The sequence below is a fragment of the Mesoplodon densirostris genome, chromosome 14 (assembly GCF_025265405.1).
Source record: "Mesoplodon densirostris isolate mMesDen1 chromosome 14, mMesDen1 primary haplotype, whole genome shotgun sequence".
Taxonomy (NCBI): Eukaryota; Metazoa; Chordata; class Mammalia; order Artiodactyla; family Ziphiidae; genus Mesoplodon; species Mesoplodon densirostris.
Genome location: NC_082674.1, coordinates 89,681,480 through 89,704,326, shown reverse-complemented (window position 1 = coordinate 89,704,326; position 22,847 = coordinate 89,681,480). Strand labels below are relative to the sequence as shown.

Below are 22,847 nucleotides of genomic sequence, written 5' to 3'. Positions count from 1 at the left end.
TCCTTTACCAAGCTGCTCCAGGCCTTGCCAAAAGGGTGTCAGCATATTTGTGGTTCCAGGACTGTTTATGCTAGCTTCTATGATTAATCTCCTCCCTGACACCCACTACATTTATATAGCCCAGCACTCCTAGTATTGTCACTGCTGTTGATGGAAAGCAGTTAAACTGATAAGGAAAAGTGCATTGATATTTCAGGGGAAAATGGTTGCATAAAAGCAAGTGTTTAACCCTGACTCTCGGACAAAATCGTTACAGTAAATAAAGTAAAAAAAAGAAGGAGAAGGAGAAGGAAAATCCTACATTAATGCAGAAACTAGGAAGGTTGCCATAAAAATGCCAGAAATTTCACTACCTTTCTGGTAGATATTGCACAGATAGAGACAAAGAGGAGGCAGTAGCTACCATGGGAAGTCATGTGCAATACATATGGCAACCCCTAATTTGGAGGTGAAAGTGTAAGCCTGAAAAAGATGGGACTACCAAATTTGGGATTCCTTTGTGCTGTCATGTTAAATTTCCAGAGATACCTGAACTTACTGAAAGAGAAAACACAACCAGGCCTGAAAGTGTAATTGAATGTAAGAGTAAATGGACAAGTTTCTACAAAACTGTAAATCACATTAATGCAGCTTGAGAGGGGAAGAATGAAAATACTGTTCAAGAGTTACAATTATAAAAGGCAATGGAATCAAAATTTGTGCAGAAAATTTCTTTCAAATACTTTATAAGCTCTTAATGAGTTCGGAACCATATGGAGAACTTGCTAATTTATTATACGTATTTGGTATGACCTAAATGTAAAAAGTTGACAAACTAAGCTTCAAAAACAAACATTTAGGCCAATTCCATTTCCAACTATAGATAAGAGATCCACACAAAAGAATTCAATATTATATTAAAATAGCAATGTTTTATTTTTTGAGCATGACTTCTTCCAGCAATAACGTTAGTAAGTTATCAGTAAATTGTTATTTTATTTTATCAAATGAATTGGTCAAAGGGAAGTATATATATATTTCTCAATAAATGTCAAAAATAAATTTTTTAAAAGGTAATATGTATTAAAGAAAAAAATAGTTTATATCAGCAATAATCCTTGAGAAAATAAAGTGAATAACACATCTTCTTTACAACAGAAACAAACAAAACCCCAGAAAATTAAGAAATAGGCATTATATGAAGAAAAACAAAAAATCATGCTATTTTAGACTTTACTGAATGGCATAACAGAATATTTGAGAAACACTTCACATGATCCAAAACGTGGAAAGTATCTAAGGGTATATAGGAAACAGTCTCCCTTCTATATACATTTTTTTTTTGTACACCAATGTTCATAGCAGCATTATTCACAATAGCCAAAAATGTGGAAACACCCTTCTGTCTTTATGTAATTCCATGAAGATATCAGTTCTTCTCAAACTATTCCAACAAGTATGTTTAGGTGGCTGATAAAGCAAATCATCTGAAAGAATAAATGGATAAAAATAGTTCAAGAAAATGTTGAAAAATAAGAATTAATTTTGATATCAGCAAAATAAAAAAAAGAAATATAAGAAGTGGCTTACTCTTTCAGATATGAAAATACTCAGTACTGAGGATAGAATTGGTCAATAAAAAACAGAATAGAAATCACACACACACACACACACACACACAGAGAGAAACCCAAGAATATAAAATTTTGTATATAGTATATGCTACAGATAACATGTGAATTCTGAAATGATTTTTCCATAATTTTTTTGGAAACCTGAGAACCCCAAATTCTGTAGGGTTTTGTAACTTGAATGAGTTTATAAGTAACCATTGTGTGTAACCACATAACTCACAGCTACCCACAACTTAGAGAGTCAAAATTACATTAGTGTACTGAAGCCTTTAAGAGGCTTTCCAGTTTTTAATTTTTAAATTTACTTCTTTATATAATATATTCATGTGGTTTAAAAATCAGTAAGTTTAAAAAGTAATCAGAAAAAAGATTTCTCCCTCTAACCACTGTTTAGTTACTTTTGAACTTTTAAATTTAAATTTAAATTTATTTTTTATACAGCAGGTTCTTATTAGTTATACATTTTATACATATTAGTGTATATATGTCAATCCCAATCTCCCAGTTCATCACAGCACCACCCCTACCCCGTCACTTTCCCCCCTTGGTGTCCATATGTTTGTTCTCTACATGTGTGTCTCTATTTCTGCCCTGTAAACTGGTTCATCTGTACCATTTTTCTAGGTTCCACATATATGCGTTAATATACGACATTTGTTTCTCTCTTTCTGACTTACCTTTCACTCTATATTACTGTCTCTAGATCCATCCACGTATCTACAAATGACCCAATTTCATTATTTTTTATGGCTGAGTAATATTCCATTGTATATATGTACCAAATCTTCTTTATCCATTCCTCTGTCAATGGGCATTTAAGTTGGTTCTATGACCTGGCTATTGTAAATAGTGCTGCAATGAACATTGGGGGGCATGTGTCTTTTTTAATTATGGTGTTCTCTGGCTATATGCCCAGTAGTGGGATTGTTGGGTCATATGGTAATTCTATTTTTAGTTTTTAAAGGAACCTCCATAGTGGCTGTATCATTTTACATTCCCACCAACAGTGCAAGAGGGTTCCCTTTTCTCCACACCCTCTCCAGAATTTCTTGTTTTTAGATTTTCTGATGATGTCCATTCTAACTGGTGTGAGGTGATACCTCGTTGTGGTTTTGATTTGCATTTCTCTAATAATTAGTGATGTTGAGCAGCTTTTCATGTGCTTCTTGGCCATCTGTATGTCTTCTTTGGAGGAATGTCTATTTAGGTCTCCTGCCCATTTTTTGATTGGGTTATTTGTTTTTTATAATATTGAGCTGCATGAGCTGTTTATATATTTTGAGATTAATCCTTTGTCCATTGATTCATTTTCAAATATTTTCTCCCATTCTGAGGGTTGTCTTTTCCTCTTGTTTGTAGTTTCCTTTTCTGTGCAAAAGCTTTTATGTTTCATTAGGTCTCATTTGTTTATTTTTGTTTTTATTTCCATTAGTCTAGGAGGTGGATCAAAAAGGATCTTCCTGTGATTTATGTCAAAGAGTATTCTGCTTATGTTTTCCTCTAAGAGTTTTACAGTGTCTGGTCTTACACTTAGGTTTCTAATCCATTTTGAGTTTATTTTTGTGTATGGTGTTAGAGAGGGTTCTAATTTCATTCTTTTACATGTAGCTGTCCAGTTTTCCCAGCACCACTTATTGAAGAGACTGCCTTTTCTCCATTGTATATCTTTGCCTCCTTTCTCATAGTTTAGTTGACCATAGGTGCTTGGGTTTATCTCTGGGCTTTCTATCCTATTCCATTGATCTATGCTTCTCTTTTTGTGCCAGTACCATATTTTCTTGATTACCGTAGCTTTGTAGTATAGTCTGAAGTCAGGGAGTCTGATTCCTCCAGCTCCGTTTGTTTCCCTGAAGACTGCTTTGGCTATTTGGGGCCTTTTGTGTCTCCATACAAATTTTAAGATTTTTTTTTGTTTTAGTTCTTTAAAAAAATGCCATTGGTAATTTGATAGGGATTGAATAGAATCTGTAGATTGCTTTGGGTAGTATAGTCATTTTCACAATATTGATTCTTCCAATCCAAGAACATGGTATATCTCTCCATCTGTTTTGTTCTTAGTTTCTTGTGAGCTTTCCAAAATTCCTTTCTGCTTATCAAAAAGGGTTTGACTATATATTCTAATTGTCTCCTTTCTTAACACGAAGTGTCATATATGACATACCATATTCTTGTTTTTTCCACTTACAGTTTAACTTAGATATCCTTTCCCCTTAATATTGAGCAAATAGTCTCATTTTTTTTCTTTACAGCTGCATAGTATTACTTTGTATAGAAAAAACATAACTTATTTATCTGGAATGATATTGATTTATATTTGGATTGCTCCTAGTGTTTTGCTATTTCAAATAATATTGTCATGAATAGGCTCCACTCTGATAATTTTTCAGTAAAGAAACCTGATGGTTTCGTTTAAACCTTGTGTTTCCCAAATTTACTTGATCATAGAATCCTTCTTTTGATTAACCCCTGATAACATCTCACAGAAATATTGTCCATAATATATATTCTGTTGAAACTCTGCACTAATCATAAAAATGTGTTTCTTTCTCACATCTTAAAATGAATATAAATTCCAAATATATTGGAAAGGAGTGAAAACTTTCAAAAAATAACACTCAAGACAAAACTAAAATGAAAGAGATGGTTGGTTTGAGTATAAACATAGATATAGATACAGGTATAGATACATTTGTTAAATACTGAATGCCAGGAAACTCCATGAGAGAGTTTGGCAAATGACAAAGTGAGGGAAAAAAACCCACAATGTATGAGACAAACCACTGATGTAATTAACATAGAGGAGACCTGAGCACCTGTGGTTGGAGCACCAAGTCCAAACCACTGGACTAACAGAGATCTTCAGGTCCCAGGAATATTAGTCAGTGTGAGCTCTCCCAGAGGCCCTCATGTCGGCAATGAGACCTGCCTCCATCCAACTGCCTGCAAACTCCAGTGGTGGAGGCCTCAGACCAAACAATCAGCAAGGCAGGAACACAGCCCCACCCATCAAAAAAATGAGATGACCAGAAAATATGTTACAGATGAAGGATTAAGGTAAAAACCTACAAGAGCAAATAAATGAAGAGGAAATAGGCAACATAACTGAAAAAAGAATTCAGAGTAACAATAGTAAAGATGATCCAAATAGAAATAGAAATGGAGGCATGGATTGAGAAAATAAAAGAAATGTTTAACAAGGATCTACAAGAACTAAAGAACAAACAGTGACGAAAACACAATAACTGAAATGAAAAATACACTAGAAGGAATCAATAGCAGAATAACTGAGGCAGAAGAATAGATAAGTGAACTGGAGGACAGAATGGTGAAAATAACTGCCATGGAATGGAATAAAGAAAAAAGACTGAAAAGAAATGAGAACACTCTCAGAGACCTCTGGGACAAATTAAATTCACCAAAATTCGAATTTTAGGGGTCCCAGAAGAAAAAGAGAAAAAGATATTTTCTGAGAAAATATTTGAAGAGATTATAGTCAAAAACTTCCCTGACATGGGAAAGGAAACAGCCACACAGGTCCAGGAAACACAGTCCCATACAGCATAAACCCAAGAAGAAACACACTAAGACACATATTAATCAAACTAAAAAACAAATATTCATATTCAAGGAAAAAATATTAAAAGCATCAAGAGAAAAGCAACAAATAATATAAAAGAGAATTCCCATAAGGTTATCAGCTGATTTTTCAGCAGAAACTCTGTAGGATCGAAGGGAGTGCCAAGATATATTTAAAGTGATGAAAGGCAAAATCCTACAACAAAGATTACTCTACCCAGCAAGGATCTCACTCAGATTCAACAGAGAAATGTAAAGCTTTACAGACAAGCAAAAGCTAAGAGAATTCAGCACCACCAAACCAACTTTCCAACAAATGCTAAAGGAGCTTCTCTAAGTGGGAAACACAAGAGAAGAAAAGGGCCTACAAAAACAAACCCTGAACCAGAACCAGCAGCAGCATCACCTGGGAACTTGTTATAAATGCAGATTCTCAGACTTACCTCAGGCATGCTAAGTTGGAAACTGGGTGGGGCCCAGAGTGGGGCCTAGCCCTCCATATTTGTATAAGCCCTCTAGGTGATTCTGAGGCTGGTTTAAGTTTGAGAACCACTGGTCCAAGGTAAGGAGTACCTGTGACTTGACTGCAGTATTCTCCCATCACATCCCTGATTCCAAAAATATGCTCAGCACTCTGAGGGAAAGACCCCACAAAGCTCAGTTAACATGTTTTTATCACCAAGTAAGTATTGGTCTTCAAAAGGGAGGGCTGTTCTTACAGATAGAAGAAGTAGATGCAACCTGCACGTTCCCAGGGTCTCCCTGACACCATAGTCTCCAAACATTTTGATTTCAAGCAGTATCTATACAGCAATCAGGAAGAGGGACTGAGATCAGGTAGGAAACCAGTATGCAGTCACTGCTGCGGTGACTAGAGAACTGAGGCTCCCAAGAAGTCTTCCAGATGAGACAATCAAAGTGAACATTGAAAGTCTGGTAAGACTGGAACAGCCTGTCTGCATTGAACAGCCTGTCTGCACAGAACAGCCTGTCTGCACGGAACAGCCTGTATGCACAGAACAGCCTGTCTGCGTGGAACAACCTATCTGTACATAACAGCTTGCACTAAACACCCTGCTTTGCTGAATCTGTGGCTTGTTACTTTAAGAACTCTTCAAGTTTCTTCAAGTTGCAAATTTTAGCATTCAGAGGAGGCAGAATAAGTGGAAAAACTGTGGGGCTTTGCAAAGAAGTGATTGAAAACAAACTATTGATAAAGGAGAAATTGAGTGAATAAGTGGGTTTTCCTTTTTGGAAAAAAAATATTGCAGAAAATAAGCATAAATAGTAGAAGAAAATATCACTGGGTGACTAGAGCTAATCAATGAATTTGGTAAAGTTGCAGGATACAAAATTAATGCACAGAAATCTCTGGCATTCCTATACACTAAGAATGAAAGATCAGAAAGAGAAATTAAGGAAATAATCACATTCACCATTGCAACAAAAAGAATAAAATACCTAGGAATAAACCTACCTAAGGAGGTAAAATACCTGTACTCAGAAAACTATAAGACACTGATGAAAGAAATCAAAGATGACACAAACAGATGGAGAGATATACCATGTTCTTGGATTGGAAGAATCAATATTGTGAAAATGACTTTACTACCTAAAGCAATCTACACATTCAATTCAATCCCTATCGAATTACCGGGGGCATTTTTTACAGAACTAGAACAACAACAAAAAAAAATCTTAAAATTTGTATGGAGACAAATAACCCTGAATAGCCAAAGCAGTCTTGAGGGGAAAAAAAACGGAGGTGGAGGAGTCAGACTCCCTGACTTCAGACTATACTACAAAGCTACAGTAATCAAGATAGTATGGTACTGGCACAAAAAAAGAAGTACATATCTATGGAACAGGATAGAAACCCAGAGGTAAACCCGTGCACCTATGGTCACCTTATTTTTGATAAAGGAGGCAAGAATATACAATGGAGAAAAGACAGTCTCTTCAATAAGTGGTGTTGGGAAAACTGGACAGCTACATGTAAAAGAATGAAATTAGAACCCTCCCTAACACCATACACAAAAATAAACTCAAAATGGATGTAAATGTAAGACCAGACACTATAAAAATCTTAGAGGAAAACATAGGCAGAACACTCTTTGACATAAATCACAGCACGATCTTTTTTGATCCACCTCCTAGAGTAATGGAAGTAAAAACAAAAATAAACAAATGGGACCTAATGAAACTTAAACGCTTTTGCACAGCCAAGGAAACTACAAACAAGATGAAAAGAAAACCCTCAGAATGGGAGAAAATATTTGAAAATGAATCAATGGACAAAGGATTAATCTCCAAAATATATAAATAGCTCATGCAGCTCAATATTAATAAAACAAATAACCCAATCAAAAAATGGGCAGAAGACTTAAATAGACATTTCTCCAAAGAAGACATACAGATGGCCAAGAAGCACGTGAAAAGCTGTTCAACATCACTAATTATTAGAGAAATGCAAATCAAAACCACAATGAGGTATCACCTCACACCAGTCAGAATGGGCATCATCAGAAAATCTACAAAGAACAAATGTTGGAGAGGGTGTGGAGAAAAGGGAGCCCTCTTGCACTGTTGGTGGGAATATAAATTGATACAGCCACTATGGAGAACAGTATGGAGGTTCCCTTAAAAACTAAAAATAGAATTACCATGTGACCCAGCAATCCCACTACTGGACATATACGTAGAGAAAACCATAATTCAAAAAGACACATGCTCCCTGATGTTCATTGCAGCACTATTTACAATAGCCAGGTCATGGAAGCAACCTAAATGCCCATCGACAGAGGAATGGATAAAGATTTGGTACATATATACAATGGAATATTACTCAGCCATAAAAAGGAATGAAATTGGGTCACGTGTAGAGACGTGGATGGATCTAGAGACTGTCATACAGAGTGAAGTAAGTGAGAAAGCAAAAAACAAATATTGTATATTAACTTATATATGTGGAGCCTAGAAAAATGGTACAGATGAACCGGTTTGCAGGGCAGAAATAGAGACACAGTGTAGAGAAGAAACATATGGACACCAAGGGGGAAAAGTGGTGGTGGTGATGGTGGTGGTTGGGTGAATTGGGAGATTGGGATTGACATGTATACACTAATGTGTATAAAATAGATAATTAATAAGAACCTACTCTATAAAAAATAAATAAAATTAAATTAAAAAATTAAAAAATATATATATCACTGGGTGACTTTTCTCCAGTGACAAGAAGCTGGCTCTGTGATCACAGTCCTGCGTTCTAATCTCAGCTCCTCATTTTACCAGCTGTGAATTTCAGAAAGTTAATTAAATTCTAAGCTTTGGTTTCCTTATCTACAAAATGGGATTATGATAGTATCTACCTAATCATTTGTTTTGAGGATTAAAGAAGATAATGCCAGTAAAGTACATGGCACTGTGCTCTTCACTCAATAAAGTCTAACTTCCAGTTCAGCTATTAATACTATCATTAATGTTATTATGAACACAGTGACCTAGAGTAAACCCCTTACAATATTAGCTGTTCTTCTTCTTCTTCTTCTTCTTCTTCTTCTTATTATTATTATTATTATTATTATTATCAGGAATGCTGAGGCTTTGCATTAAACTCACATCAGAGGGAAAGGCCTATAACTAGCCAGACATGCCAAGGACCATCTGAGAAAAAATACTCTTTCTCAAAATTCAAATAACTTACTAAAATGTCCAACTTACAATGAGCTTCATCTTAAACAGAATAGGATAAGTTGTGCTGTTGTAAGAAACCTCAAAATCTGTTGTTTAACACTGCAAAGGTTTGTTTCTTTCTCATATTCCAATCAGACTCAAATCATTTGGTATCTGTACTCTAAGTGGTAATTCAGAGACCCAGACAGCTTCCATCTGGAGATATATATTTAAGGACCAGGCCTAGAAGTAGCTTAAACTTTGTGGCTCTCACCTACTGATCCTTATTCTAGGATAACTCTTATCTCTCTCCAAGATAATTATGCTTATATCCGTGAAGCCATTTGTCATTTAGGATAGATTGTCTCATTAACCATGATGATGGTTCTCATCTGAATGTACTAGTTAGTCTATGTCCCTGCACCAAAATTGACCCTAAGTTTAAATCTGACAAGTATGCATTGAGCAGTAAAATCACCTCCTTTATTCTAGAGCATATACTTCCATTAACGCAGCCTTAGATTGCATTTTCTCTTTGGAGGGAGAGGTAAGCAATATTGAACTTAACATCAGCTAAAATTGCCATAGATATACAACAGATTCAGTTCCCTCTGATCAGTGTTTGTTCTTCTCTTTTCATTCTGAATAGGAATCTCCATTATGGAAAATGTCCATAAGAAAAACATAAGTTGAAGGGATTTGCTTTCTCTACTTTTTCCATTAACATATCACCCATCCATCCAATGCAGGCGGCTAGCCTTATCATCAAAGCTTATTAATGGCAAATGCTGAGAAATGTAACCATCAAGGCTTGACCAACCCTATTATTTCTTGAACTGACCCCTTCCATCCACCTTGTTGCAGGTACCACATCTGTGTGACCGTGTTGATCTACTTCCTGCCCCTGCTGGTGATAGGTTATGCATACACTGTAGTGGGCATCACACTGTGGGCCAGCGAGATCCCTGGGGACTCCTCTGACCGTTACCACGAGCAAGTCTCTGCCAAGCGCAAGGTGAGCAAAGGGCAAGCAGCACTTAACCCACCCTGGCATACGTGACAGACAGGCAAGCTTATGAGCCCCAGAGCCTCAGGAGACCCAGAGGCAGCAGGCACAAAACTTCCCTGGGTCCTGGGAACAATAGAAGGGAGTGGAGGAAAGGGGAGGGAAGAGATCTTTCTTCAATGTTTTCAGAACCTAGGCCTGCCTGTACAGGTATAAGCCACCTCACTCTCACCTTAAGGCTAATTGAAAACTGTCAAGTCATTAAAACACAAACACACATATTTAACTACAAAAGCATGAAGATATATTCAGTTCTCTTTTATTATTAAAATTTGACAAAATAGTACATTTACTTGGTTCAAACATCAAAAAGTACTAAAAGAAACAAAATTATGGTGATGGAGAACAGACTAGGAGTTGCCAGGATTAGTACTGCGGGAAGAGTCTGTCTACAAAGGGATAGCATGAGTGAGTTTCTTTGTGATGATGGAGCAGCTATGTATCCTGATTACTGTGGGTTTTTCACTTATCTCTGCATATGATACAATTTCATAGAACTATACACCAAAGAAAATGCATGTAAAAACTGGCAAAATCCAAATGCAGTCTGTTAATAGTATTGCACTATCATCAGTTTCCTGATTTTGATCATGTGGCATAGTTATGTAAGATGATATCATTGGGAGAAGCTGTGTGATGGGTACCTGGGAACTCTCTGACCTATTTTTGCAACTTCTTGGGAGTCTTAAATTATTCGAAAATTAAAAGTCAAAAAATATATTGAGTCTTACCAAGAAAGGGCTCCCTCCTTTCTAGGTCCTCCATCTACACAGTTCCCAAATGTGTATGCACGCACACACACACACACACTATGATAACCACAGTTGTTGTTAATCCTTTCAGATATTGTAATGCATTTATAAGCCAAATAAATATATATTCTTTTCTTTCTTACACAAATAGTAAATACACGTTGTTCTTCCTCTCATTTTTATATTTAACAATATCCACAAAATCTTCAAAAATCAATATAGAAAGAGATTTCTCATTCTTTATTTTTCTCTTTCGGTACTTCTTTGCATAGTATTTCATTGTGTGGACGCTAGATAGCTTTTCTTTTTTATTGAAATATAGTTGACTTACAATAGTATGTTAATTTCAGGTGTATTACATAATGATTTGACACTTGCATCCACTAACACCACAATAATTCTAGTAACCATCTGTCCCCATACAAAGTTATTAAAATATTACCGACCATATTCTTTATGCTGCTTATTACATCCCCATGACTTATTTAAGGTTTGTACCCCTTAATCCCCTTCACCCATTTCACCCACCTGCCCATCCCCCTTCTTTCTGGCAACCACCCTCTTATTCTCTACATCTTTATGAGTCTGCTTTTGTTTTGTTTGTTTCTTTGTTTTGTTTTTTAGATTCCACATATAAGTGAGATCATGTGATATTTGACTTTCTCTTAGGATAATACCCTCTATATTCATCCATGTTGTCCCAAATGACAAGATTTTTTAATGTCTGGGTAATATTCCATTGTGTGTGTGTGTGTGTGTGTGTGTGTGTGTGTGTGTGTGTATATAATATATTTTTATATCCATTCCTCTATCAATGGACACTTAGGTTGCTTCCATATCTTGGCTATTGTAAATAATGCTCCTATAAACATCAGGGTGCATGTATCTTTTCAAAGTGTTTTTGTTTCCTTTGGATAAATACCCAGGGGTGTAGTTGCTGGATCATACGGTAGTTCTATTTTCAATTTGTTGAGGAATCTCCATACTGTTTTCCAGAGTGGCTGCACCAATTTACATTTCCACCAACAGTTTACAAAGGCTCATTTTTCTCCACATCCTTGCCAATGCTTGTTATCTGCTGTCTTTGTGATATAGCCATTCTGACATGTGTGAAGTGATATCTCATTGTGGTTTTGGTTTGATGAGTGATGTTGGGCATCTTTACATGTGCCTTTTGGCCAACTGTATGCCTTATTTGGAAAAACATCTCTTCAGGTCCCTGCCATTTTTTAATGCAGTTGTTTGGTTTTTTTGATGTTGAGTTATAGTAGTTCTTTGTATAGTTTAGATATTAATCCCCTATCAGATATATTATTTGCAAATATTCAGTAAGCTGCCTTTTTGTTTTGTTTATAGTTTCCTTCACTGTGCAAAAGCTTTTCACTTTGATGTAGTCCCATTTGTTAATTTTAGCTCTTGTTTCTTTTGTCTGAGGAGACAAATAAAAAAAACTGCTAACGCCAGTGTCAAAAGGGTGCTTTCTGTTTTCTTCTAGAAGTTTTGTGGTTTCAGGTCTTCCATTTAAGTTTTTAATCCAGTTTGAATTTATTTTTATATATGATGTGAGAATGTAATCCAGTTTTGTTTTTTTTTTTTTTTTTGCATGTAGCAGTCAACTTTTCCCAACATGGTTTTTTGAAGAGGCTGTATTTTCCCCACTATAATTCTTGCCTCCTTTCTCATAGATTAATTGACCATACGGGGGTGGGTTTATTTCTGGGATCTCTATTCTGTTCTTTTGAGCTCTGTGTCTGTTTTGTGCCAGTACCATATTGTTTTGATTACTGTAGCTTTTAGTATGTTTTTGAAATCAAGAGCATAATGTCTCCAGCTTTGTTCTTCTTTCTCAAGATTGCTATGGCTATTTGGGGTCTTTTGTGTTTCTGTATAAGTTTTAGAATTATTTGTTGTAGTTCTGTGAACTTGCCTTTGGTATTTTGATAGATTGCATTGAATCTGTAGGTTGTCTTGGGTAGTATGGTCATTTTAACAATATTAATTCTTCCAATCTGTGAGCATGTTATATCTTGGTTTTTGCTTGTGTCCCCTTCAATTTATTTTATCAGTGCCTTATGTACAAGTACAAGTTGTCTACCTCCTTGGTTAGGTTTATTCTTAGGTATTTTATTCTTTTTGATGCAATTGTAAATGGGACTGTTTTCTTAATTTCTCCTTCTGATATTTCAGTGTTAGTATATAGAAATGCAACAGATTTCTGTATATTAATTTTGTATCCTGAAACTTTATTGAATTTGTTTATCAGTTTTAATGGTTTTTGGTGGCTTCCTTAGGATATTCAATGTATAGTATCCTGTCATCTGCAAACAGTGACAGTTTGACTCCTTCCTTTCTAATTTGGATATCTTTTATTTCTTTTTCTTGTCTGATTGATTTGTATAGAACTCCCAATACTACATTGAATAAAAGGAGTGAGAGTGGGCAAGCTTTTCTTGTTCCTGATCTTAGAGGAAATGCTTTCACCTTTTCACCACTGAGTATGATGTTAGCTATGGGTTTGTCATATATGGCCTTTATACGTTGAGGTATGTTCCCTCTATACCTACTTTGTTGAGAGTTTTTGTCATAAAAAGATACTGAATTTTGTCAAAAGTTTTTTCTGTATCTATGAAAATGATCATATGATTTTTATTCTTCAATTTGTTAGTGTGATGTAACACATTGACTAATTTGCTGATGTTGAAACATCCTTGCATCCCAGGCACAAATTCCACTCAATCATTGTGTATGATCCTTCTAATGTATTGTTGAATTCTGTTTGCTAATATTTTGTTGAGGATTTTGCATCCATGTTCATCAGTTATATTGGTCTGTAATGTACTTATTGCCATTTTGTTAATTGTTTTCTGGTTGTTTTTATAGTTCTTTTTTCTTCTCTCTTTTTTGCTCTCTTACCTTGTGGTTTAATGTCTGCCTTTAATGTTATGTTTGGATTCCTTTCTATTTTTTTCATGTGTATCTATTAGAGATTTTTTGGTTTGTGGTTACCATGAGGTTTATATATAGCAAACTATATATACATACACATGTGATTTTTATTTTTTATTTTTGGCTGCGTTGGGTCTTCATTGTTACATGCAGACTTTCTCTAGTTGCGGGTTGTGGGGGTTACTCTTCGTTGTGGTGTGAGGGCTTCTCACTGTGGTGGCTTCTCTTGTGGAGCACGGGCTCTAGGTGTGCAGGCTTCAGTAGTTGTGGCATGCGAACTCAGTAGTTGTGGCTCACGGGTTCTAGAGTGCAGGCTCAGTAGTTGTGGTGCATGGGCACTGTGGCATGTGGGATCTTCCCAGACCAGGGCTCGAACCTGTGTCCCCCACATTGTCAGGCAGATTCTTAACCACTGCACCAAAGGGAAGTCCCACATGTGATTATTTTTAAGTTGGTGACCACTTAAGTCTGAACACATTCTAACCACCCTTCATTTTTATTTGCCCCCCCCTCACATTTAATGTTTTTGACATCATATTTTACATCTTTTTGTTTTGTGTATCCCTTAACTACTTATTGTGGATATAGATGATTTTACTACTTTTGTCTTTAATCTTTCTACTAGCTTTATAAGTGGTTGATCTACTATCTTTATTGTATGTTTGCTTTAACCAATGAGATTTTTCCTCTCATAATTTTCATATTTCTGGTTGTGGTTTTTTCTTTTCCCCTTAGAGAAGTCCCTTTAACATTTCTCGTTAAGCCAGTTTAGCGGTGCTAAATTCTTTTAGCTGTTGCTTGTCTTAAAATTTTTATCTCTCCTTCAAATCTGAATGATAGCCTTGCCAGATAGAATATTCTTGGTTGCATGTTTTATCCTTTCATCACTTTGAATATATGGGGCCACTCCCTTCTGGCCTGCAAAATTTCTACTGAAAAGTCAGCTGACAGTCTTATGGGAGTTCCCATATATGTAACTATTTGTTTCCTCTTGCTGCTCTTAATATTCTCTCTTTATCTTTAATATATGCCATATTAATATGATGTGTATTGGTGTGGACTGCTTTGGGTTCATCTTGTTTGGGACTCTTTGTGCTTCTTGGACATGGATGTCTGTTCCCTTTCCCAGATTGGGGAACTTTTCAGCTATTATTCCTTCAAATAAGTTCTTTGATGCTTTCTCTCTCTCTTTTCCTTCTTGGACCTCTATGATGCAAATATTTGTACACTTTGGTTGTCCCAGAGGTCTCTTAAACTACACTCATTTTTTGTTAATTATTTTCTTTTTTAATTTTTTGTTCAGCTTGGGTGTCTCCCAGTTTGCTGATCCACTCCTCGGTATCACCTAATCCACTAGAGATTCCTTCTAGTGAATTTTTAATTGCAGTTATTGTATTCTTCAGCTCTGTTCGATTCTTCTTTATATTTTCTAATTTTATTTAAATTCTCATTGTGTTTATCCATTCTTCTCTCAAGTTCATTGAGCATATTTATTATCATTACTTTGAAATCTTTTTCAAGTAGCTTGTTTATCTCCACCTCATTTAGTTCTTTTTCTGAGGTTTTGTCTTATGCCTTTGTTGAGAACATATTCCTCTGTCTCCTCAAATTGTGTGTATTTATTCCTCTGTGCTTATTTCTGTGCATTAGGTAAGTTGGTTACATGTTCTGATCTTGGAGAAGTGGCCTTGTGTTGGAACTGTCCTGTGGGGCCCAGCAGTACACTCTCCTCTGATCAACAGAGCTATATGCTCTAGGTGTGCCACCTATGTGTGCTGTGTGGGCCGTTCTGTTGTGGTGGGACTGACTACTGTGGGCATGCTGGTAGGTGAGGCTGGCCCCCAGCCCAGTTCACTGCCGACCCTGCCTTTTGACTGTTGGCCCACTGGTGCACAGGGCCAGGTCCTGGGGCAGCTGGCTGTGGGTCTATGAGGGCCCTGGGGCTGGTACCAGCCCACTGGTGGGTGGGTAACCTCCCAGAGCTGATAGGCTAGAAGAAGAACTCCAAAATGACATTTGCCAAAACCAGTGTCCTCATGGTAGAATGCGCTCCCTAAAATGGCTGCCACTGGTGGTTTTGTCCCCAGGGATGTTCCCAATTGCCTCCTTCTTCTCCAGGAGGCTCTTCAAGGTCAGCAAGTGGGTCTGGCTCAGGCTCCTCTCAAATCACTGCCTCTGTGCTGAGACTCAGAGCATGTGAGATTTTTTTGTGCACTCTTTAAGAGCAGAATCTCTGTTTCCTACAGCTCTCTAGTCCTCCTGTGTGCAAGTCCTGCTGGCCTTCAAAGCAAGAGATTGTGAGGGTTTGTCTTCCCAGTGCAGGACCCCTTAGCTGGGGAACCTGATGTGGAGCTCAGACCTCTTGCTCCTTGGGGAGGACCTCTGCAATTGTGATCATCCTTCCATTTGGGGGTGACTTCCCCAGGGGTATGGGTCTTGACTATACTGCACCTCTGTCCCTCCTATCCATCTCACTGTGATTCCTTATTTATATCTTTAGTTCAAGAAAATCTTTTCTGCTAGTCTTCAGGTCGTTCTCATTAATAGCTGCTCTGTAACTAGTTGGTGTGCCCATGGGAGGAGGTGAGCTCAGTGTCTTCCTACTCCACTATCTTGGCCACACCTCTCTTAGGTCATTTTTTCTCTGAAGGTTTCTTGGGAATAAAAAGGAATGGGTTATATCACCCAGTATTCATAAAACCATGTTATTAATATCCCCTTTAAACATCTGACACTCCCTTGCTGCAGCTGTCCAAATCCCACCCCTTCTCTTTCCCTCTCCCTGAGTCTTCACACGTAGAAGCCTGCTCTGGCTCATTGCCCCTTTCCCTCTGCTGCTTCCTCCCCATTCCTGGGTCTTTCCCTCCTGAACACCCATTCCCCTTTGCTCATTAATCTGGTCTCCCTTGGCTTCTCCAGTCATTGCCCAGAAGTATGGTATAACACAGAAGTTCTCAAACATGAGTGCACATCAGAATAATCAGAAGGCTTGTCAAAGTCTGAATTCTGGGACCCACACACTCAAACTTTTTGATTCAGTTCGCCTGGAATGGGGTCCAAGAATTTGCATTTCTGACAAGTACTCAAGTTATGGTTATGTTGCTGGTCCTGGGGCCATCCTCTGAGAATCACTGACATAATCAATGTCCTTTGGTACCACATACAAATGGTCCTTCCTCCACCTTGAAAGGTGTTATTATAATTACTTTACACTCCATATCACACTGTGCACAGTCAGAGGGAAGGATAAGAGAGAAAATAACCATGAGAAAGGTAGGATGTGCTGGTGGTCTCACCTGTCTCACCCTCTTGCCAGGTGGTTAAGATGATGATTGTTGTTGTATGCACCTTTGCCATCTGCTGGTTGCCCTTCCACATCTTCTTCCTCCTGCCTTATATCAACCCTGATCTCTACCTGGAGAAGTTTATTCAGCAGGTTTACCTGGCCATCATGTGGCTGGCCATGAGCTCTACCATGTACAACCCCATCATCTACTGCTGCCTCAATGACAGGTAAGAACCCCATCCCCCATACTCTCTCCAGGACAAGAAACTAATCATCACACTGTTCAATCCCTGCTGACTGAACCATGCGATGATTAGTTCTCTGTAGTCTTTATCACTCTCTCTTGTCTTACAGCTGGCTTTCCTCATGTAGGTTGGCTACTTGGGGACTACAAAGACAAATTGTCTTCTTGTCACCATGCAGGAATATGAGCCCTGAGGAGACTTTTTTTTCTTTTCCAAGATGAACCAGAAATCCATGCTTTTATGTGAAATCTTCTGACTTTTAAACACTCGTTACTAAGTCAGTAGTAGAGGGTGGGGTGCAGGGGCAGATAAAAAATCCTCTGTGATTAATATATATAAAGCAGGTTGCAAGCTGGATCAAGTTCATGAATTGCTCGATCTGTTCTATGGATTCCATGCACAGAGGGTTGTCCATGCAGACAGAGAGAAAGAGAATCAGAGAGAGAGAGAGAGTCAGAGAGTGATAGTGAGAGAGAGACTGAGAGAGAACAAGAGAGAAAGAGAGAGATTGACGTCCCTAGAATAATTATCCACCACATGGCATCTTTTCCCTTCTCTGGTCTCTCACTTTCTTCTTCCCATCCCATCATAAAATCTGGGCAGCTTTGTCCAGTTTCTTCCAGCACTTCCAGCAGGACAGGGTAAGCAAAAAGAAGTCAGAGCCTCAAAGGCCTGATTCTGCCTTTACTTGGCCACAGGGGCCATGAGAGCCTTCCCTGAAGTGGAAGCCAACCTCAGAAAAGTAAGAGAAGGGAGAGCCATCTAGAATGGTGTTCAGCAATAGGGAATTCACCACTGTGTGCAGAGTCCCCAAGAGGCAGCTGGTATGCCATGGTGGCAGTTCACTCATCTGGAGCACCATCTCAGCCTCTGTGAAAAAGGAGGCAGGAGAAGGAGGGGAGGGGGAGGGAAAAAAGCCTTGTCGCATTTATAGCCAACAGTTATCAGCCTATAACGTGCCTTCTCTGAATGAGACACTCAGGTGTTATGAATTTGGGGACAGATATTCCCTGGGACTTGTCCAAATGGTCTTGTTTGTCTAACTCATGGATTTATCTTTCTTCTAGGAGCCTCATAACATGCCTAAACATTTCTAAGTTTAATCTCCCAAAAGCTCATTCTGAAGGGACATGACTGGCAGAAAGTCAGTGGGCTACTTGAAGGAAAGGACTGAGTCTTGACACAGTATTGTGCATATAGTAAACACTTGGTGAATATTTTTACTGATGTTGAACTGACCCAAAATCAGCTGACCCTGAACGAGTGGAGGCAGCATATTTTAACAGCCACCCTAAGTACAGACATGCATTTCACATGAACTTGGGTTCTAGTCCTGGATTTGACCTTGATCACTGACCTTTGAATCTTTTTACCCTTAGCATCTTCAGCTGTCAATTAATTTAAAAAATAATAACACAGTGTCTCATTTGGGTATGTCCACGTATTAAAGAGCTACCACAATGGTGGGAATACCCTCTGAAAGCAGGCCATACTCAAGGATTACCTCTCCTTCCACTCTCTCTTCAGGTTCCGTCTGGGCTTCAAGCAAGCCTTTCGGTGCTGCCCTTTCATTAGTGCTGGTGACTATGAGGGGCTCGAAATGAAATCCACTAGGTACCTCCAGACGCAGAGCAGTGTGTATAAAGTCAGCCGCCTGGAGACCACTGTCTCCACAGTGGTGGGAGCCCATGAGGAAGACCTGGAGGAAGGCCCCAAGGCCATGCCCTCATCCCTGGACAAGACCTCCAATGACTCCTCTCGAAGTGACTCTAAGACCATGATGGAGAACTTCAGCTTCTACTCCAACATGCTCTCCTAGACTACAGGGCCTTCAGTAGGCGCAGTCACCTTTGTCTTTGTCTTGCTTCATTTCATGCATGGATAAATCCTCAATATAGAGACCATAAGAAACACTCTTGCAGCTTGTGAAAGGGTCAGAATAGTTTAGGAAAAACACTCTATTCTGGAGTCAAAAACCTGCATTCTTCTATGTCTTTGCCACCCACATGCTGTGTGACCCAAAACAAATCATCGAACTTCTCTGAGCCTGTACAATGGGAAGGTTAGACTCGATTTTCTCTACAATCCATTCCAAGATTCTAGAATTAACTTTAATTGCATGTTGGCAATCATTTCAGGGTAATTCCTGCAATGCAGCAACAGATCCGACTGATCTGTTTGCCTAGAGCTGCATCTTATTTCAATAAAGGTGTTCTCAGTCTTTTTTTTTTTTTTTTTTTTTTTTGCGATATGTGGGCCTCTCACTGTTGTGGCCTCTCCCGTTGCGGAGCACAGGCTCCGGATGCGCAGGCCCAGCGGCCATGGCTCACGGGCCCAGCCGCTCCGCGGCATATGGGATCCTCCCAGACCGGGGCACGAACCCGTATCCCCTGCATCGGCAGGCGGACTCTTAACCACTGCGCCACCAGGGAGGCCCTCTCAGTCTTGCTTAGATTATTTTCCTTTAGCTGGTGGCTCATACTGCATCAGCCTCTGCTTGATAAGGTGAACAAAAGGAGGAGCCACATAAAATCTGAATGAAAGATGTAACACTCTCTTCTAAGGACCCATGAAAAGAAGGCATACTTCTGCCCCTTTTTGGCATCTCAATATCTCAGTGCAGTATGGGATTGAGAGCCTCAAGTTTATCTGCATTATGTCCCCAGTGACTGTCCTGAGCAATCAATGCAGATAGAATATGTCCACTGATACTAGCTAATGTCTGTTATGAACCAAGACTCAGGAGAACTGTGCAATACTTAATCTATCTGATCCTTTCTTTTCTTATTTGTAAAACTATGAGCTGAACTACATCATCTAGGTGTCCTTTTGAATTTTAACATTCATTGGTTCAATGATTGTATGAGTCTTTTTGTTGTTGTTGTTCAACCAAAAATTTGTAGTCTCAGGAAGAATAGAAGAAGTCCAGCGAATTAACACCTAGAGATGTAGCAACTGCTAAGACCATGTATCAGTATCCACATATGACATTCTCTGATTTATCCTAAAACTGTGAGCACTTTCCTTCTCCTGAAGATTTTGGCCTTTGACAGAGCAGAGGACTTCGTGTCAAATCCTACATCTCTCTATAAGGCTTTAACAGGCTAAGTCTCCCAGCTGGAGAATGCCACCAGGGAAGAAAAACATGTAGGCTCCCTGCTCTGGCCTTTTGGGTATCTTAGGGCAGGGGCACTCACCTAGATTTTTAGCTTTATACTAGCATAAGGCATGAGTTCAGATGCCCAGTGACTGAGGAGGCTGCACCCTGCAACAACACTTGTGGGAAGAGGCCACCTTGCATCTTCCCTTTAGACTCTCTGAATCTCCCCTTCCTGCTGGCCTCCTGTCTAAAAGAGGTGGGATGATCAATCAACCCTACAGAAGAGTCAGTTGACAGAGAGTCATGAACTTAAAGCTTCGTGTCCTGACACAGTTTGGGGGTTATAGCAGGTGAGTGTGTAGTTTCTTTCTGTCTCCCAGATCTGTGCTTTGTCCAGATGTGGCTGAAAGCAGAAACCTCATGTAACTACCATAAATGCCTTCTTCGTGGTTTGAAGAATACATGCACATATTCTGCATCCATCATGTTGAGGGAGAACCGTGCTGCACATAGGGTTTACAGCCTTTACCAGCTGTGCTGGCCCTAACCCTACCAGGGCATTGACAGGCCAGGAAGAAGCTATATAGTAACAGTATAAGCCAGAAAGACCTGACAGTCATATCCTCCAAAGCAACATGAGAAGGATTAAATAAACTAAGAAAACCAGCTCAGTGCAAATATAGGAATGAAACACATAATTTAGGGGCAACAAAAGTCAGTGCCCAAAGCATTAGTCTTACTTCTGATAAAGGATCATGCCATGTATGGATTATCCACTTCAGAGGGATGTAAAGAACTGGCATGATAATGAGAAGTACCTAAGAAGAAAGTGTTAATGAATAGGGGATATCCCCTCTATGGAAGAGGTTAGAGTTGAATTCAACAAGGTTTATTGAGCACTGGCTCTGGACTTGGCCCTGAGCTGGGGACACACAGCTCCTTCTGTTCTTGAGGAGCCTACCGACAGGCCATTGTTAACTCACCAGTCTTAGTGGGTCTAGGCTGCCCAGCAGGCATGGAGGAAGTTGAGAAGCAGATTTTCCACAGGATTCTAAAGACCCACACTCAACATGGGTAATCGGGCCAAAGACCTTAAGATAGCCTTTTGCAGTGAGAGCCCTCTGAGGTAATTCCAAAGAGAGCATCAGCCAATCCAGGGGAACTGAAGGGATGCGTTTGGACAGCATCATCACTGCACATAATAGGAGTGTACAGTTTCAAATATGGCAGAACATTTGCTCTGAGAGAGCCCAGCAAGCCTTCCTCTGACCCACTCTCCAACACCCATTTAACTTATAAAATTGTTGTCTCCTCCCATGTGTGAGAAACACCATGATCTGCACTGTGCATTTGTCTCATTCTCATAGAAATCTGTCATCCTGTGTTTATCTCCTAAGTGTTTTTCCTTGATATTCTGTTCAGTAGTAATAGAATATAAGGCATCATGGGGCTATCACTGTTATGTTACTTCCAAAATGTGGGATCCAGTTGCTGTCAGTGAGCTATTTGTATTGTGCTGATTCCTCCTCATTCTTCCACGGAGAGAAGCTGATGTATATAATGGACTCTCAGTAGTACCATAGCAACTGAGGGTTGGAGAGGGACACTATATGGCAAGAACTAAAGGATAAGGGTCCTTGTCTTCCTCACCTCCCACTGGAGTGCTAAGACATACTGGAATGTCCTTTCTCTTGGAAGGACTGAGTGGAACCCTTGGAAAAGTGGACTTGGTAGCTAACCTTATTGACCTGGTTTCAGGAAGAATCATGTAAGTGGAGAGGGGTAGTTCTTGAAGTTTCTATGTTTTCCAACCTGAGATCATAGAAAGAATCTCCATATAGAAATAAAGTATGTTTTTAACTGTTTCATGTCACTGTCTCATCTCCAGGGAAACTAAGCACCCTACAAGACGCTGAACGGGGTGGTACTATGAATCTTAATAAATTGCAAAGACCAAAGAATGGAACCCAACACCCAGAAAACTCCTAACTCTGTGACAAAATGGGTTGGCAAGATGTGGGAAGTTTCCAGATGGGGATCTGGGAAGGTAATATGGGATTGTATGAAGTGACCAACAGTGTCACCTATGAGTAGAGCTGTATCAGTTCAGGTCCTCCTAGAAGCAGACACCAAGATAGAGTCAGAAGTGCAAGAGATTTATTGAGGGAACACTTGGGAAAGATAAGGGGTGAGGAAGGTAAGCAGGGGAGGCCTTGAGACCACTATGCAGATCTGACACCTGTGAAAAAAGGGGGAGGGGAAGGTTGGGCAGGAGGAGCTTCCATATGAGGAGCAGCCCTGAGAAAGTCTCAGCTGGCCCACCAGTGTGCAAAGGGTGCCCAGAGAAAAGCCCAGCGGGCAGAAATGGCCAGGCCTGGTACCCTCAACATGCTGGGTCACTGACTGGGAGCTCTCCGGGGAGAGGGTGGTCTGCTCTTGAACGCTGTGGTGGTCCCTGAAATTACAGCAGCTGGAGGCAGGCAGCTGATGGCGCTCCCACTGCCGGGCGTCTCCTGAAGGGACATCTGTACCATCACTTCCACAGGTGCCACCAGAGCTTTTGTCCCGCCCCCTCTGTTTGAAAACACGTA

At 39.3% G+C, this 22,847-nt stretch overlaps 1 protein-coding gene across 1 annotated transcript in view; it reads left to right on the top strand.

Moving 5' to 3' along the window:
• TACR1 (tachykinin receptor 1) overlaps positions 1-18,975 on the top strand; it is a 93,143-nt gene extending 74,168 nt beyond the window's left edge. The window contains exons 3-5 of the mRNA XM_060117406.1: positions 9,726-9,876; positions 16,942-17,138; positions 18,684-18,975. Of these exons, the coding sequence (XP_059973389.1) occupies positions 9,726-9,876; positions 16,942-17,138; positions 18,684-18,975 (640 nt within the window). The remainder of the gene's footprint in view (positions 1-9,725; positions 9,877-16,941; positions 17,139-18,683) is intronic.
• The last annotated feature ends 3,872 nt before the right edge of the window (positions 18,976-22,847 follow it).